Here is an 18,156-nt window from a genome sequence, read left to right as displayed (position 1 = left end):
GGGTACAGGATATTCTGTCCTTCAACTAATAGCGTGATCCTCGCAAGAGACGTGATATTCAACGAGAGCAATAAGGAAGAACCAAAACTTCAAGAGATTCGAGCAACAATCGACGCATGTGACATTGCAGAAGAAGAAGAAACAACTGTTGACAACATTACTGATGGAGAAGACAATGAAGACGAGGAGCAAGGACAAACGGAAGGGGCAGAAGTCAACAAAAGACGAAGACAGCAAACCGGTTGGCTACGCGATTATGTAACCTACTTCACATCCGAGAGATTTGACATCGAACCAACAACATTCCAAGAAGCCATTGACGGAGTCAATGCAACGCACTGGAAGGCAGCAAGGGGAGAGGAACTTGCAACAATAAAGAAAAATAACGTGTGGACTGTTTTAAATAAACTTCCAAGTGATAAGTGCGCGATTGATTCAAAGTGTGTTTTTAAAATTAAGACAAATAGTGAAGGCGAGAAACATTTTAAAGCGCGTATTGTGGCGCGAGGTTTTATGCAGAATAGTGATGAATTGGGCGAAATTTATGCACCGGTCGCGAGATTAGAGACTTTTAGAATTTTTATGTGTGTGACAAATAAGTTCAAACTAGAGGTACAACAGTTGGATGTAAAAGGCGCATTTTTGTACGGTAAAATAGAAGAAGAAGTTTTCATGTGGTTACCAGAACAACCGGAAAATCCTGACAAACAAATTGTAAAATTAAACAAATCCTTATACGGTCTAAAAAAGTCACCAAAATATTGGTATGAGGAGTTAAATTCTGTATTACTAGAACAGATGTTTGTGCGTTCTAAAAACGATTATTGTTTGTACATTTACACGAAATGTGAGGTTAAAACTTACTTACTAGTGTATGTTGACGATATTCTTATAGCAGGAAATGATGTGAAACACGTTGTTAAAATTAAGAACGAATTAAAGAGTAAATTCGAGATTAAAGACTTGGGTAAGGTGAATTATTATCTGGGAATTAGAGTAAGCCGTAATTAAATTTAGAAAAAAATACTAGAAAAATTCAAGATGAGTGACTGTAATGAAGTAGCAACATGCCGTGACTCGGATATAATTTTTGAAAATCTAATAAGAGAAAATTCGGAGAGTGCAGAGATTGAGCGATGTTTAGTAGTATGCGAGTGTTTATTGTTGTTTTTTGTAGGGATTTTTCATTGAGGGGGGGTGTTAGATTTAGGCAATGAAAACATTGTATGGCGCCATCTGTGGGCGTCGAATGTAAGCAAGCAGAGGTGCGCAAGAGAGCGGCGCAGAGCGAATAAGAGGATCTACGACAGTGGTCGGTCGATTAGAAAAACACGTATATTGTTATTAAATAAACTCAATTAAAAGTTTAATCTTTGTTCTCTTTGCATCCTTCCCTATTCCCGTCAATAAAAGGAGTGAGCGATATGTCACAATTTACACATACATAGACCATTCAGAAAAAAATAAAAAAGACGGCAAAATTCCGATGTGATGCCTTATGCAGTACTTGTGTACAGATAGGTGCCAGAAAAGAATAGTATATAGTACCTTTAAAAAAAATTAGCTTATTTAAAAGAAGTGCAACTGTAAATAAACTACTTGTACGTTTTTTATCACGCGAAGCTGTTATGTATACATGTTTATAATCGCGATTAGCTTGAAAACAATCGCAACTTTTAAGACTATTAATATCACTTTTTAAGAAATAACCTTGATTTCAAATATTCGAACGTTTGTATATATTTTTTTAATTTCTACATATATGTCCATACGTGAAACACAAACACGTATTATTATAAATATATATTTATATACTTCGCCATGACAAAGTCGCTAGAGTTTAAAGATTTATTTAAAAAATATAATAAAAACAACACCAAAGCAGCTAAAAGGTAAATAATAATATGTTAAAATACTCACGTTGTATTATATAACAATATGTGATGATTTTTAAATCCTTTGACCATAGTATATCAAAATCAAAATTTACTTTCTATATTATCGTAATATAAATTTCCTTCGAATGTCAAAGCCGCAGACGTCAGAGTTCTCGTAATAAGTTTGACAGGCGACGAAAGGAAAATACGGCATATTATTTTCTCATTCATTTAGACAGCAGTCAAGTACCTACGTAATTTTAACAGCAGAACATAATAACCGCCTTCCTACTCTCAATTTTGATTTTCTAACCGAATACTGAATATTTACCAAACAGAAAAGTGTGATTTTATTACTGTAATTATAAACGTATATAAAGCAGCTTTCCAGCGTTAAATTTCAAATTTAAGTCATTTAAAAGTAGTAAAATGTTAGTGAGGAGGGAGAGTAAAAGCAAATAAAAAGTTTTTTAATTACTCGGTATATTAAGTTTTAAAACCAGCAAATAAATCAGACATTAAATAACTTACAATCAGGATAAAGGATCATGTTTGCAAGTTGAGATTTTAATGTGTCCACATATAATCTCCACGAAATATGCTCGAAGTTTAAATTTCAATAATAGTTTTTCGTCAGCTGCTAAATAGCAAAGTATCAGCTTAAATGTTCTATCTCTTCCTCAAATAAAAAAACTCTTTTTATTACACAAACTCTTAATAAACCAATTAATATTATTTTATTTCGTATATTTAGACTCCAGATGTTTCAATAATTATTTATTCAGATTTAGTATTTCACAACGAAATCAGTATCATACTGAACGCAATACATAGGTGAATTAAAAACGAAATTGACTTGTATGGAATCTACAAGGGTGGGGTAGTTTTTTTTTTGTTGTTTGTTTACAAGTTGTATCATTATTTACAACATTTTGAGTGTGTCGAAATACTTGTTTACAAATCTGGAATATCTCCAATTATAGGAGTATTTTTCATATTATTTTTTGACATCTCATCAAAGATGAAGAATAATATAGAAGTCTGGATATTTGAATGCCCAGACTTCCATATTCTTCTTCATCTTTGATGAGATCTCAAAAAATAATAGGTATTATTATTGTCTCTGGTCCATCTACCTTTTATTCTCTATTGTCTGTAAGTAATTTTTTTTAATAAACTTATCTCTGGTAACATTAATTTTGACATTTGATCACTAAAATCAAAACTCGTTACTGTTTACATATATATTTCTTTCATTTAACGTATTGTGCATTGCAGGGCTGTTAAAAGACACAATCAAAATGCCGCAAGACGAACATGTCGGGGTGGAAGACACCCCTATGTCACAACGTCTTACAAATGATGACTTCAGAAAGCTGTTAATGACTCCTCGCCATTCTTCTGGATCCAGTTCATCATACCCCGCTGGTTCCGTCAGGGAGGCTGTTGCAAATGCTAGGTAAAATGGTCACATTTGGATTTACAACTTCTGATTCTCTTCAAGAAGTTTAAATAAATATTTATTCAGAAAAACTCAAAAGTGGTCAAAATAATTTTTAAGATCACGTTGGATTTGTGAAATCAATGATCAAGTTAGTTCTGCATTGATTCGATTTAATGCCCTATGTACCACTGATGGGAAGGAGCAGTTACGACTAGACTATTATGTGTTTGTCCACCTCCGTGGTGTAATGCTTAGCGTGTTAAGCTACCTTATTTGAGGTCCTGGGTTCGATTCCCAGGGAGGTGAAAATAAATAGAAGTGATTTAACACATGTATCAAATTATCAAGCCTAAGAAAGTCGTCAGCCCTGTAAATTCCCAGACTTCCATATTCTTCTTCATCTATGTTAAGATGTCAAAAAAAAAGATGTAAAAATTAACTCCTAATCGGAGATAATCCAGATTTGTTAACAAGTAGTTGGACACACTCAAAATGTTGTATATATCTATGTGTTAGTTAGTTAGTTGGTTAGAAATTTGAAAATGTCCGTACCCAAGTCCAAATTGCTAATAAACGCTGTTCTATTGTTTTTCTCTTTGTCCTCGTCAATTAGCAAATATTTCTTGAATGATTGAAAGTATTTGGATGCACTCTGAATGTTTTAAAGGTTTATTTTTGTTTAGCGACTAATCGCATGTTAAACTTGCAGCGCGATGCCGCCTCCCGAGACGGAGGACCGCGGGGAGCTGCGGCGCAAGAAGAAGTCGTTCTACGCGGCGCTGAAGAAGCAGGAGGACACCAAGCTGGCGGAGCTAGCGGAGAAGTACCGCGACCGCGCCCGCGAGCGCCGCGATGGGGACAACCCCGACTACACGGGCGCCGAGCCCAGCGGCGCTGGCGCGGGCAGCGCCTACCGGGCCGTCGCGCCCGACATCAAGTCCAGCATGGACGCCAAGGAGCGGCGGAGGCAGATGATACAGGTATAGTGCAGGCTACGGGGTACTTCTAGAAAATTTGGTGATGGACTTACAATCTTGTATTTATTTAGATTGGCAGTGACAGGTATATTGAAAGCTTTTAAATGTAAATTCACAGTAAAATGGGGATACAATTTTATATTGTTTCACATTTTCAATAAATTTCGCAACTTAGTTCAAGAAAAAAATTGCTTAGCAAGAGCAGATCTGTCAGGAAGTCTAGATGCTTTTGTATCAGATCTGGGCATGCGGTGGGACAGCTTTCAAAGTGCAGGCTACGGGTCGTCAATATAGTCTGTACCGCCCACTCTATTCTATTCGTGTCATGTCAGGTCCCCCTGATGTTGATTATCACTTGAGAGTAATTGTCCTTGTCTCGAACAGCTCTAAACAGCGCCTCGACGGTCCTGATCCCGTCCAATCTCATATATTCCGGAACCACCTGTCTTCTACTCACACCTCGTTGACCCTCCATTAGGTGCAATAGCTTGTACTTCTCTCCTCTCAGCACATGCTCCAGATAGGACACCTCCCGGACCTTGATATCAGTCAGCAACTGTCACCCTGTTCTTGCTTTTTGGAGGACATTTGCGTTGCGGACCATATCGTTCCATGGAATACGTAACATTCTACATTTTGAATCCCTCTAATAGTTCATAGTGCTGACTTTGAGGGTCTACGATTCAACTCTGTAAAGAAACTGACCAGACATAACACCTAACCAATATTTGCCGAAGCTTCAGATTGAGGCTGTTTTTACAGAATATATTTGTCATCTTATTAAAAACTGTGTGGGTAAGGCTTCCGTGGAGGGCCATTTTTGCTTACCCCAAAATCTTTGCAACGGTCTCGATACCCGATAAATTCTTCACAAGTTTCTCAGCTGGTGGCGCCAAAATCAGGCATACTTCCAAGTCTATTTAGTTTAGTGCCACCATGTGGAAAGTTGTTGAGACCATTGCATGAATACAGGTTTAAAAAAATGAACACAATATGGATACTTATTTTTTTTTTACAAAAATGTTTACATTTTTACTTATTTTTTTACAAAAATGTTAGTAATATATGTATATAACCACTCACCGAGATTTTTATGTCTACCGGTTTCGAGACGTACCTGCCTCTTCGTCAGGACAATCACTACCACAGCATGCAAACAATACTCCCCTTCACTATTAGTAGTATTGTTTGCATGCTGTGGTAGTGATTGTCCTGACAAAGAGACAGGTATGTCTCGAAACCAGTAGACATAAAAATCTCGGTGAGTGGTTATATACTAATATTACTAACATTTTTGTAAAAAAAAATAAGTAAAAATGACTGACCACAAAGTAAATGCTTTAAATATTAATAATATTGAGAATACAATATGGATATTCAATTATGGGCAGACATTAACACTATTTAATAGTGCTCTACACCCAGTACAATAATAATGGTTTTTATATTATTTGATAATTTGATTGTAAACTCTATTATCAGATGGCTGCTATCCACCCTGCCTCATTAAAAAAAAATCATTCAAACCCTTATCCGCACCCCAATGGTGCATAGGGCACTGCATCATATAAACGCAGTGTTATCTTGATCATTAACACATGAAGGAAAGGTGATCAGCCCTTCGCTTCAGGTACCAGTCCAGGGTAATATTGAATAAATATTAGAGTGAAAAAATCACTTATAATTATTTGACCCTCTCTGGAAATCGAACCCGAGTCCTCCAGTACGGTAGCCGAGCGTGCTGACCATTACACTACGGAGGCGGACATTAAAAAAAAGACTATATTTATTTTTAATTACAGGAATCAAAATTCTTGGGTGGTGACATGGAACACACTCACTTGGTGAAGGGACTGGACTACGCGCTGCTGCAGAAGGTCCGGTCCGAGATCCACTCCCGGGAGGTGGAGCAGGAGATACAGCTCGAGGAGTTGGCCACTGGACAGGATAGAGAGAAGAAAGAAAAGGAAGAGGTGATGACTAAATTATCTTAAAATTGTGGTCCGGGTGATGCTTTGTGGCACACCGTGACACCTCTCAAAATGAAATTTTCAAGGATTCTTATACATATTATCTTAACTTATTTTTAAGATTATCTTAACTTATTTTTAAATGTACTATTTTCAATGATTAAAGAATACACTTGTTTTATACCACTTGAGTTTTATTAAAAACTACATGTTTCAGAAGTTAAACTTCCATCATTCAGGTCTGTATAATAACTATAAGTTATTATACAGACCTGAATGATGGAAGTTTAACTTCCGAAACATTTATAGTCTTTAATGAAACTCAAATGGTATAAAACAAGTGTATTCTTTAATCATTGTAACATGTCTTACCACAAAGTTAATGCCGAAACAATAAAGTACTATTTTCAGATTTTATTTTTAAATGCCCTTATAAGAAAAACAATATTGTCAAGAACAGTCAGCAGAATCTCTGTTTTTGGCAGAAGCGCCAAATCTCTGTTCCGAGCTGCAGCATCAAAATTGAAGATAGCCATGATGATCGCCTATCTTCGTTAGAAGTGGCACAGAAAGAAGAAGTCAGCTAATACATAAAATCAGTGTTTGATTTTAACATAAAAGTTACTAATTTTATATCATTTTCAACAAAAGAAATGTCTCAATCCTACATTTTTTAGCTAAATATAAATAGATATTAGATAACAAATCTATATATCTTATTAAAAATAACGAAAAGAGGAAAAAATTTTCTCAGTTAATTTAAGTTTCTGATTTCAGACAAATGCTCCGAATAACATTCTATCTAAGAAAACAAGAAAAAAATCTGATTCGCTAACTCTAAATATATTTCAAATTATGGTCCCTTTAACTTGCTTTTACTCCATAATTCAATACCATTTTCGTCATTCTTTTTTCAGGAAGACGAAATGGAATTCAAAACTAAAATAGGACGAGATATTTACAAAACCCTGGCAGCCTATAGGTATTTTTATTACATATATTAAAACTATTTTATCGAAACATAAAGATAAATATTACAACTATTATATGGAAACATATTTCAGACTGGTATTTTTTACGCCTGCGGACCACTGGCGGCGGGATTTTAAAATTTTGCACATATAGTTAAGACCTAAAGACATTGGTAAATAATACTCATATAAAAACATTGGATAATTCCTTATTTTCTGATTTTGAAATGAGGCCGGCGCAGAAGGTAAAAATACCCTTCCCGTCCTTAAGCATCAATCGACTGAACGGGTAGAAATAACTTTCCCGTGTGCTAAGGCCTAGCATTCGTTATGTTGCATTCATTCCACCGGAGACCACCGAAGAGGTCACACCAAATTTTTTTAAGAATGTATATTGGATATTTTTTTGGTTTTTTTAGAATATATATAGAAAAATTATTTTTTACATTTTTTTTAAAACTTAACTCACAATAACTCTTTTCTCACAAAAGTATATAATTATTTCGATAACTTATTTTTTCAATGCAAAAACAGTGTTTAAAAAAAAAATTACATAAAATATTACCTGGAGATAGAGAAAATTAATGCGACTAAACGAATGCTTGGCCTTAATGTATTCACGTAAATTTCCCATCCATACAGCGCTTGTGCACTACACAGAATTTTACTGTCCGGCAGTCCGGTTAGCATGATAAAACGGATGATTGGCTTGTGCTTTTGGCCGCCTTCTTACGGATCGGTGCGCTCGATCGATGCGTGATCACGGTGCGCGTGAACTCGATCATGCTAACCTGTCAAAGTCGCTTTTATTTGAAAAAACCGGACTGCTGGACAGAGCACAAGCACCCATAGAATGAACAATTTTGTACGCAGGTCTAAGCACGTTGAGCGGAATGAGATGTTCATCCCGGGTCGAATGGCCTACATCATGGAACTGGAGGAGTCGGCGGAGTGGGACATCCCCCTGACCCTCATGCGGAGTCGTGCGGAGCTGCCCAACATGGAGAAGGGCCAGAACTCCTCGCCGGCGCTTACTAACAACGACATCGTCATCAACAAGCTGGCGCAGGTGCTGGCCTACCTGCGCCAGGGAGGCCGGCACAACAAGAAGGGGAAGAAGAATAAGGTGAATCTGCTGATGGCATTTTTCTGAGTTATTATCCAGTATGTTACTGTGTTTGTCCGCCTCCGTGGTGTAATGGATAGTATGTTTAGCTACCGTGCTGAAGGTCCCGAGTTCGATTCCCAGGGGGGGTGGGTCAAATAAATATAAGTGATTTTTTTCTCTCTAATATTTCGTAGTCATACAGGAGAAAGCGATCAAGTGCATTTTTCACAAAAACGTGATCATTGACTATTTGATACCTTACTAGCTTAATATTGCCCTGAAAAAATTCCAAGGGATTTTAAACTTGGAAGTATAACATATTGTCTTGTTAAAAATGACTAACTGCATTGATGTTTATTTTCTTGCCAAGCAAAAGTGACTTAAATGGCCCTCCTGAACATTTTACATTTTGGTAGTCACTTTCTCCTGTACGACTATGATTTATTCAATATTACCCTGGACTGGTACCTGAAGCGGAGAGCTGATTGCCTTTCCTTCTTGTGTTAACGATCATGATAACACTGTGTTTATATAATGCAGTGCCCTATGCGCCTGGGGTGCAGATAAGGGTTTTAAGAAAAAAAATCATTATCGTGAGATCATGAAGATTTGATTGGCAGAAGCATGATCAGTGAACCAGAGAATATTACTTATTGATTTGGCACTAACTTTGTGGAATGACATATTAATTATTAAAATCGTCTCGCGTGCCATAGGTTCGCCATCCCTGACCTACATAATCAATGATTATGTAGGTGATTTTAATGCCGACTATATTTCATCCTATGTCCACCTCCGTAGTGTAATGGTCAGCGCGCTCGGCTACCGTTCTGGAGGTCCCGAGTTCGATTCCCAGGGGGTGGTCAAATAAATAAAAGTGCTTTTTTCACTCTAATATTTATTCAATATTACCCGGGACTGGTACCTGAAGCGGATCACCTTTCCTTCATGTGTATACGATCAAGAAAACACTGCGTTTATATGATGCAGTGCCCTATGCACCATTGGGGTGCGGATAAGGGTTCGAAAAAAATATATATATTAAAATATTTCATACTTATTTCCAATTTGAATGCAGGACAAGAACGGGAAACTTCTCAAGCCCCAAGATGACTCCATATACGGGGAGTTGGGAGACTACATCCCCACCAAAGACAGCTCCGGGAGGAACCTGTACAGAGACAGTAACAGGGACCGGGATAGGGGGAGAGATGACGGCTCGGATAATAGGAAATCTTATTTCGATAAACCTTTGGAAAAAGAAAAGGAGGATGGTAAGTCCTGCATCATGCTTGTTTATTGAAAATTTTGTCAAGCGTTGGAAGGGCTGTCAACTCGTTACAGGCGCCGTGGTGTAACTGGTGACTGCGAAACTGATGTGGCGGGTTCCATTCTCGCCAATTTCAAAATGAATTCAAGAAAGATTTATTTTCAATTGGTCTGGATGTTTGTGATTATTTCTCACATTTACCTTCCTTATCCTTACTATCCTACCTGCAGACAAGCGTCTAAAAGTAGGGGCTTTGCGGGTTATTCCTTTAAAATAAAATAAAAACTATTGAAAATCCTAGCTTATAAATTTTTTGATACAGAATATAAGCACATTGGCAGGTTAATTGCTAAGAAGCAATATCTGGGACAAACCAAATTATTATAATTAATTTTTTTTTAGAATCTTCATTTATGTATTAAACAATAAGTACGTACATATACATACATTCATAAATTCTTATCCATATTTTTTCCCCATAGCGACTCACCAAGCCTAATGTGTGTTGTCGGTGGAGTTCTTTTTAGATACTTTTTTTCTTTTCTATTTTATCTGTTTTATCATAATATACACACAAAAAAGGTAAAAAAAATCAAATATATTTTATTACAAGTATCACAATATTAACATACTTTGGACGGGAAAGGTATTTCTACCCGTTCGGTCGATTGATGCTTAAGGACGGGAAGAGTATTTGTACCCTCTGCGTCGGCCTCATTTCAAAGTCAGAAAAGAAGGAATTATTTAATGTTTTTATGTGAATATTATGTACTAATCTCTTTGTTAAAGTCTATATATATATATATATATATATATATATATATATATATATATATATATATATATATATATATATATATATATATATATATATATACATATATATATATACATAATACTATATGTACATAATTATCAAATCCTGTCGCCAACGGATAAACGTAAAACATAAAAAATACCCGCCTGAAATGTGTTAATCTTTTACCCATTCCTTTATTTTGCCCTCGGTCCATATTTTTGTTTGCCCTCTTACCTTCGCGAGTAGTGAACAACAGATATGGAAGTGTTCTGCTTCCATATTTATTGTTCACTCTTAGGAACATCAACCCTTTATTTTCAGTGAATCGCATGAAGTGAATGCTTTGTTACTTTCCAGTTCTTCCCGGTGCTAGAATACGTGCTGCTTCTCTGCTGTCCAAGCTCGCCGCGGAGCCGGAAGGATACGCGGAGTGCTATCCCGGCCTCAGGGAGATGGACGATGCCATCGATGACTCCGACGACGAGGTAGACTACAGCAAGATGGACATTGGCAACAAAAAGGGTCCGATTGGTGAGTATACTACGTATTCCTAATCTTTCGCACTATTTATTTTATTTATTTATTTATTTTTCCTTTATTTACGGCCGTACCCAATTCGTACATAATAAATATAATACATGTAATCATTTTTGTATAAAATAATGTTCTTTTAACCTTTTGACTGCCGGCAGGTACATGTATGGCAGTACCCAGCACGCCGCGAATTTTACGACAGTAAAACCTAAACATATTGTTATTGAAAGTGTAATAACGTTTATTTATAAAACTTACCAAATAAATGGAGAGCGTGCCAGCCGTGCAGTCATTTATCCATAATCATAAAATTAATTGCTCATGGTGCAGGGTTGTCACAAAATTTGTCATAGAAAATATGAAAACTTAATTATATGTCAAAAGTAATTGTTTATATTAGTTTAATATTAAAAGTATACACACACTATGATTTAAAAAAATTGAAAATTAAAAATCATCAGAATCGACACTAAAATCACTGTCGGCAGTGACGGCAACTTGGGGATTATTGGACAACCCTGAGCGCAATTAGTTGTTCCGACGACAAAGCTCTCTTTAATTTATGTTTAATGTGGTAAAAACAAATTCTGTTTCAATCCTAAGGATGCAAAGATATTCTCAATAGATGTCACTATGCGTTCAATATATTTGTACATTTTAAATAATTGATTTTCTTTAGTAAAAGTTCATTTAAAATGGCGCGTCTTAAGACATATTTTTTGTATGAGCGGCACTCTGTTTACAGAAAATTATGCATCATAGGACGCTTTTGGCAGTTAACCGGTTGAAGTGTCAACAACTAGGGTCTTTACTGTATTGTGTTGTGTCCGCAGGGCGTTGGGATTTCGACACCCAAGAAGAGTACTCGGCATACATGAACCAGAAGGAAGCACTTCCCAAGGCTGCTTTCCAGTACGGGCTGAAGACTATGGACGGGAGAAAGACAAGAAAAACCAACAGAGAGAAGAATGACAAGGCAGAGTTAGACCGCGAGTGGCAACAGGTACATTTCTGAAAGCATGATTGTTCTGCAAAATTACTTACTAAGAAGCCTCTCTGGATAATAAACCAAGTTAAACCAGTTAATACCCAGTGAGGCTGCCTGCCTATAAAGAAATATGTAGTAATTTTGTGCATATGGTTGATTGATAGTTGGGAATTGAATGGGAAAAAGTTTTAGAACAATACATATTTAGAACCAATGATTGTATGTTGCCGTTTTTGCTCTAAAATGATAGACATCTACTCTCCCATAATTATAGACTTATGAATAAAAGACACCTACATTTAGAAAGGTAAGGTGAGGGCCAATACTGTCATGTTAAAAAAAAGCGATAATGTAAAATTATATACCTCATTGGTATTTTGTAGGTTATTATTTATTTATCTTTATTGCAAACCTTGAGGCGAAGCATGCAATCATCTAAGGTTCGTGTGGTATTAAAATAGAAATAAGAACATAGCATATAAATTATCAAAAGAAATAACAGTATGCTAAAAATATAATGATGTGAAATTGAAGATATATAATTACAGTCGAACTCGGTTATTACGAGCACAGATATAGTGAGATCTCGGATATAACGAGTAACCTTCGTTGACATTTTAGTTTGTGATTTTCCTCCATACATTTATTCTCGGTTATAACGAGCTACTTCTTAGCTAAAACAAACAAAAATATCACTAAAAAATGCGTTGTTAAAGTCTCTATGATCGATGACAACGATAACCACTGCAATGGTGGCTAGAAATATCAGCAAATAAAAGATTCAACACGACACAATAATCTAGAAAAAAGTAATAAGAATATAATCGTTGATAATTTAATACATATATCGCTTACGTGGAAGATGAAACCCACAAGATTTAATGAGTGTATTTTAAGTATTAGTGTTTTTTTGACCCAGTCTTAATTTCGCGTTTATTTTGCAGATACAAAATATTATACAGAAAAGAAAAACCCCCAAAGAATCCTCCAGCGCCAGGGGTGACGAACCAGACTTCAAGAAACCAAAATATTAATATGTATCAACATTTTGTCAGTGAAATTTATCTTGTGTAGTGATTAAGTGTATGTATATATTAAAAGAGTGCAAAATTTATACCTTTTATTTTTCCACTTCATACTCTTTCACAAGAAAATACATTATATTGATACCTTTTTATTATATTCTGGCTTACTAAAAGTAAGCAAATAGAACGCTTATAAGCGTCTCCCGCTCTTTAACAACAGTATGTAAAAGAGAAAATACATTATATTGATACCTTTTTATTATATTCCGGCTTACCAAAAGTAAGCAAATAGAATGCTTATAAGCGTCTCCCGCTCTTTAACAACAGTATGTAAAAGAGAAAATACATTATATTGATACCTTTTTATTATATTCCGGCTTACCAACAGTAAGCAAATAGAACGTTTATTAGTGTCTCCCGCTCTTTAACAACAGTATGTAAAAGACACTTTAAAAGCGTTTCACACAAACAATGTGTTAACCCTTCCCGGTCCCCCAAAATTTAAAAATAAATCAGTTACATTCCAATTGGAAAAATATTTTGTCCTCTGCTCCACATAGATACGAATGGCAAAAATATAAGCTTGGAATTTAAATAAATAATACTAATGATGAAAAAAATATCGAATAACATCCGACATGGGATCTAAGAGCAAAAAATCAATGTCGAATGAGATTCAACGTTGGACTAGTAAGGGTTAAAGGCACTTACCTATTTGGCTTCTTAGTATGTATGTGTATCAAAAGACTGATTATGTAGATTTTTATAGTCCTTTATTAACATTTATAAAACACGGAAAGTATTTACAATATTTACACACCAAATATTGAAAAATTCAATAACACAATGATTATACTGTATTTTTTTATATGAAGATAAATATTATGGATAGCTGATTAAAGAAACGAGAACTTTTGAAAAAGATAACATTTAAATATTCCTAAAATCTAGAAAAAATTATAATCATAAGTACAATTCTATATCAGTATAGAGATATGCATGAATTTCACAAAGGCATCGGTGATATAACATGAGGGTAAATACTATTACTAAAATGGACCATTGTCGTTCACATCAAATGCTTCCATTCTAAACCAAATGTAGCATATTTCTCACAATCAAATTTAAAACAGTGACAAAAAACAAACACCCAATTAAATGATACTTTTAAAATATTTTGTCAACCCTTGGGAGTGATTTTTCTGAAGATTGCCAGTAAATGAGAAAATAATGGGGAGAAAGAATACAATCCTAATTGCTTTTGCAGCTTTTGCAGCAAAAATTACCAAGGCCAGATTTGCGTATACATTATATACTAGAGTAGCATTCATTGCCTAAGTAAATAATGCAAAAATCTGTTTGCAAGATGATTCTGGTCGAAAAGAATTATTTATGTTCTTATCATGTAAACAAATGGTTCATTATCATACTATTTTTGTAAGCCTAAGCAGCCTGTTATCAAAAATAAGTATTTATATAATAAAATAACAACTTCATAATTTTTGTCTACATAAATTTTATTTGACCAGTAAACAGACAGACTGGAGTCATATGATGTCGGTTATGACAAAATCCAGTCGCTGGTCAAATAAAATAATAAAATGTGAAAAAAAAAAACTAAATAGTTGTTATTTTATTATATGAAATGCAGTTCCACCAAGAAATCTCAGTACAAAACTTAAATTTAATAAGTATTGAGTCTTGTTAAAATGGTTCGAACCCAGAAACTCCAAGTCAGAGTCTGCGACAGTAACCACAGGACCACATCCCGACATTTAGTGGTGGAGAAAATCAATTTATGATACGATAGTAAAAACTGCAAGGCGTATAGACCCCAGATTATGCAAGCGTTTGTACGGCTTTCTATGGCAAGCCAGATTGTCTAGATAACTCTTTATCAAATGGGTATTATCAGAGATAATTATTATTTTATATATGTTATGAATTAGAGAGAAAAGGTTGTCTGGTATTTTATCCAAATATATCGTGGAAAGTTGTGCTGTTGAAGCCCAAATCGGCAGGTTTTACATCTGAGAAAGTGATGTACATTCTGAAACAAAAATTCATTGATTACTTAAGATTCTGCTTCCACGCCTTCTTACCCATATTTATAATCAATGGTGCATAGGGCACTGCATCTTATAAGTAATACATGATCAGAAAGGTGATCAGCCCTGTGTTTCAGGTACCAGTCTATGGTAATATTCAATGACTATGTATGTATGTAGTCGAGTTGTAGCAAATACATATCACCGGGAGGGGAAGGTTAAACAGATCTATTAAGAGAGGAAGAAAAAGAAGAGAATAAGCAGTAGTACAGTGGAGTCTCGGTTATCCGACCTTCCGAACTATCCGACCGATCACGGACTTTTTCACCCAAGCTTAAATTTAGTTTCATAGTTCACTGCGTTGTATGTGAGTATTTACCTACTGTAAAACATGTTTTATTACTTTGCCGCAAGTGTATTTTGATTTTTTCAATTCAATCAAATCCTTATCTGCACCCCAATGATGCATAGGGCACTGCATCATATAAATGCAGTATTATCTTGATCATTAACATGAAGGAAAGGTGATCAGCCCTCCGCTTCAGATACCAGTCCAGAGTAATATTGAATAAATATTAGAGTGAAAAAATCACTCATATCGGGAATACCCTGGGAATCGAACCCGGGACCTCTAGTACGGTAGCCGAGCGTGCTGACCATTACACTACGGAGGTGGTCATGATGCATTTCATAGTTTAGTTTGTTATATTCAGTTATGTTACGTGTACATATTAGAAAAGTTTTCGATGTGGAAATAAAATTAACACATTTTCAATTTCTATCATTTTCCCTGTTATCCGAGACTCTAGTGTAGTAAGTAATATGATACACACCTGGTGGGAGGAATGTTCAGTTCCTTCTCGATGTGGTCGTACAGCACCCTGGCGTGCTTCTTGTTCTCTTCGACTCCGAGTTGGCCGATGGACATGAGGGTCCCCACCGCGCACGGCTCCTCGCTGCCCCCCCAGGCCATCTGGATCCCCCCCACGATGGAACACACGCAGTACTGCAACATCACAAAACTTAGTACAAAACATCACAAAAATAGTCTAATCCAGGCCTAGCCAACCCAAATTGCACCCCAGGCCGCATAGATGACCTAAAATTTACCCAAGGGGCGCACACAGACATGTGCTGCATATGCTAAAAACGTTTTCAATCATAGATGTAGTATATGATGTTTGTTGCACACACAGTTTCACATACAATAAAATTTATTCATAACTGTGATTCAGTTTCACCATCCAGTATTCTTTTTATATGAAGAAAAATTCCCGCTGGAACTTTAGCCAAACTATCTTCTACACCAGGCCTAGCGAACCCAAATTGCACCCGGGCCGCATCGATGACCTAAAATTTTCCCAAAGGCCGCATACATTAGAAAAAAATCATAAAAAAATCAATAAAAATCAAAGTTCATACTTATTGATTTTTTGTAAGTATTATACATAATTTGAATGCAGAGTTAATCAGAACGTACAATTAGGGTAATTGTGAAGGAAAAAAACATTACTGCGACCAGATGTGAGAAGAAAACATGCATTGAACAAACAAAAAATATATTTGTATAGTAATGAACATTTTGAAAAATTTTAACAATCAAAATTATTAATCGGGACACATAAATTAAATCATATTAACAATTTTAATTTAAATACAACCATATTATTTTTTGACATCTCATCAAAGATGAAGAATATGGAAGTCTGGGCATTTACGGTCATTTTGTTGTATTTACAACATTTAAATGTTGTAAATACAACCAATTTATGGATGGCCTCTCAGTGCGAGATTTGAGTTTCTTTTTGCATACATACTTAATTATTCTAAATCTATCACCTTACTGGTTTTTGAGATTTTTTGAGATTTATTTAAATTGGCAATGCTGAAGAGCGTGCGAACGGATATTGTTCAGTGCTTTAATAACAACATGCGTGACTTAGCTCATAGATAATACTTGAGGGCATAAATTTTGTTGATGTATCAAACCGTGTATTAAAAATATATCACTGATTTAAAAATATATTCTTCATACATGACTGCGGGTCAAAATATAGAGAAAAAATAATAATAAGATGTAAGTGGAGGTTGCTGCATAAAAATTAAAACCAACATGGTCTCGGAAAATAGGAGGATTAATCCTTGTGTATTCTGTGATTTTGCAAGAATTGGAGAAAAAGATGAATAAAAAAATAAAGTGGAAATGACTTAATTTAAACATACACTTAAAACGTGAAGTAAAATATCAAAAAGCTTTTCCGCTTTACAATGGATAACTTTAATATTAGATAATAAAATGCAATAACATATTCATAACGTCCATTATCAAAAATCAATCTGACTCGAAAGATTTAAGTTTAGATAAGGTGTGACCCATTTTTAAACATTATCGTTCGATAAATAAAATAATCTAGAATATATTATGCAAGAAAACAGTATTGATGTTTTTAATAATACTTTTAAAAACATCAATACTGTTTTCTTGCATAATATATTCTAGATTATTTTATTTATCGAGCGATAAAGTTTCAAAAATGGGTTTTACTTTATACAAAGTTAAATGATTAAAATTTTTAAATATATTTAATTTGCATTAGAAACTTACGCTTTCGGGTTTGCCGAGAGCCTTTGCAATAATCTTCGTAGTTCTTGCTGCAAAAGAGCCGGGAATTTCATCGCTCGGAAGATTCGTTTCGATTTTAAGATGCGGCATTTTTATTAAAGTAATGTAATTGCAATCACAATAACGTAAGTTTGATTTAAAGAATGAATTAACCGGCGAACAAATCCGCGCAAGTGTATTATTAAATGAACAGATAAAACTTTTAATGACGTTTCCTTTCTAAAATTTTCCATAAACTAGCTGTCAAGTGATTTGGGCTTACTTTCTCTTTCCCTCTCGCTATAATTTAATACAAATGAGCTAGATGTAAATATAAACTCCTAGTGGTACTTTTTGTTGAAAGTAATGCCAGTATTAAAATTCTATATGTAAAATTATTAAAACGGGGTAAGTAGTATAGGTTTTTTTTCAGCATAATAAAAGTAATATTTATAAAACATCCAAATTACTAAGATCTTTTGGTTTTATTTCAGAAAAAAATCATTTATCAAAACTAATATGTGAATCATACTCAAACGACAC

At 35.0% G+C, this 18,156-nt stretch overlaps 2 protein-coding genes across 2 annotated transcripts; one reads left to right on the top strand and one right to left on the bottom strand.

Annotated features, from left to right (window-relative positions):
* Positions 1-3,057: 3,057 nt before the first annotated feature.
* Positions 3,058-13,050, top strand: beag (IC cytokine homolog beag). Its single transcript, XM_088267143.1, has 9 exons — positions 3,058-3,336; positions 4,031-4,301; positions 6,101-6,271; positions 7,186-7,250; positions 8,113-8,365; positions 9,426-9,621; positions 10,774-10,947; positions 11,784-11,953; positions 12,883-13,050. Exons 1-9 carry the CDS (start codon positions 3,179-3,181, stop codon positions 12,970-12,972), a joined length of 1,548 nt encoding a protein of 515 aa, XP_088123269.1. The 5' UTR covers positions 3,058-3,178; the 3' UTR covers positions 12,973-13,050.
* A 661-nt stretch (positions 13,051-13,711) lies between these two features.
* LOC148305148 (macrophage migration inhibitory factor homolog) lies at positions 13,712-17,825 on the bottom strand. Its single transcript, XM_088267141.1, has 3 exons — positions 17,617-17,825; positions 15,845-16,017; positions 13,712-15,013 (listed from the first exon to the last, which is right to left on the bottom strand). Exons 1-3 carry the CDS (start codon positions 17,722-17,724, stop codon positions 14,935-14,937), a joined length of 360 nt encoding a protein of 119 aa, XP_088123267.1. The 5' UTR covers positions 17,725-17,825; the 3' UTR covers positions 13,712-14,934.
* Between the last annotated feature and the right edge of the window lie 331 nt (positions 17,826-18,156).

Source organism: Brachycentrus maculatus, unplaced genomic scaffold (assembly GCF_059751285.1).
Source record: "Brachycentrus maculatus isolate JH-2025_06_01 unplaced genomic scaffold, ASM5975128v1 h1tg000285l, whole genome shotgun sequence".
NCBI lineage: Eukaryota > Metazoa > Arthropoda > Insecta > Trichoptera > Brachycentridae > Brachycentrus > Brachycentrus maculatus.
Note: the sequence above shows the minus strand (reverse complement) of the source record. Positions and strands in the feature narration are given on the sequence as shown.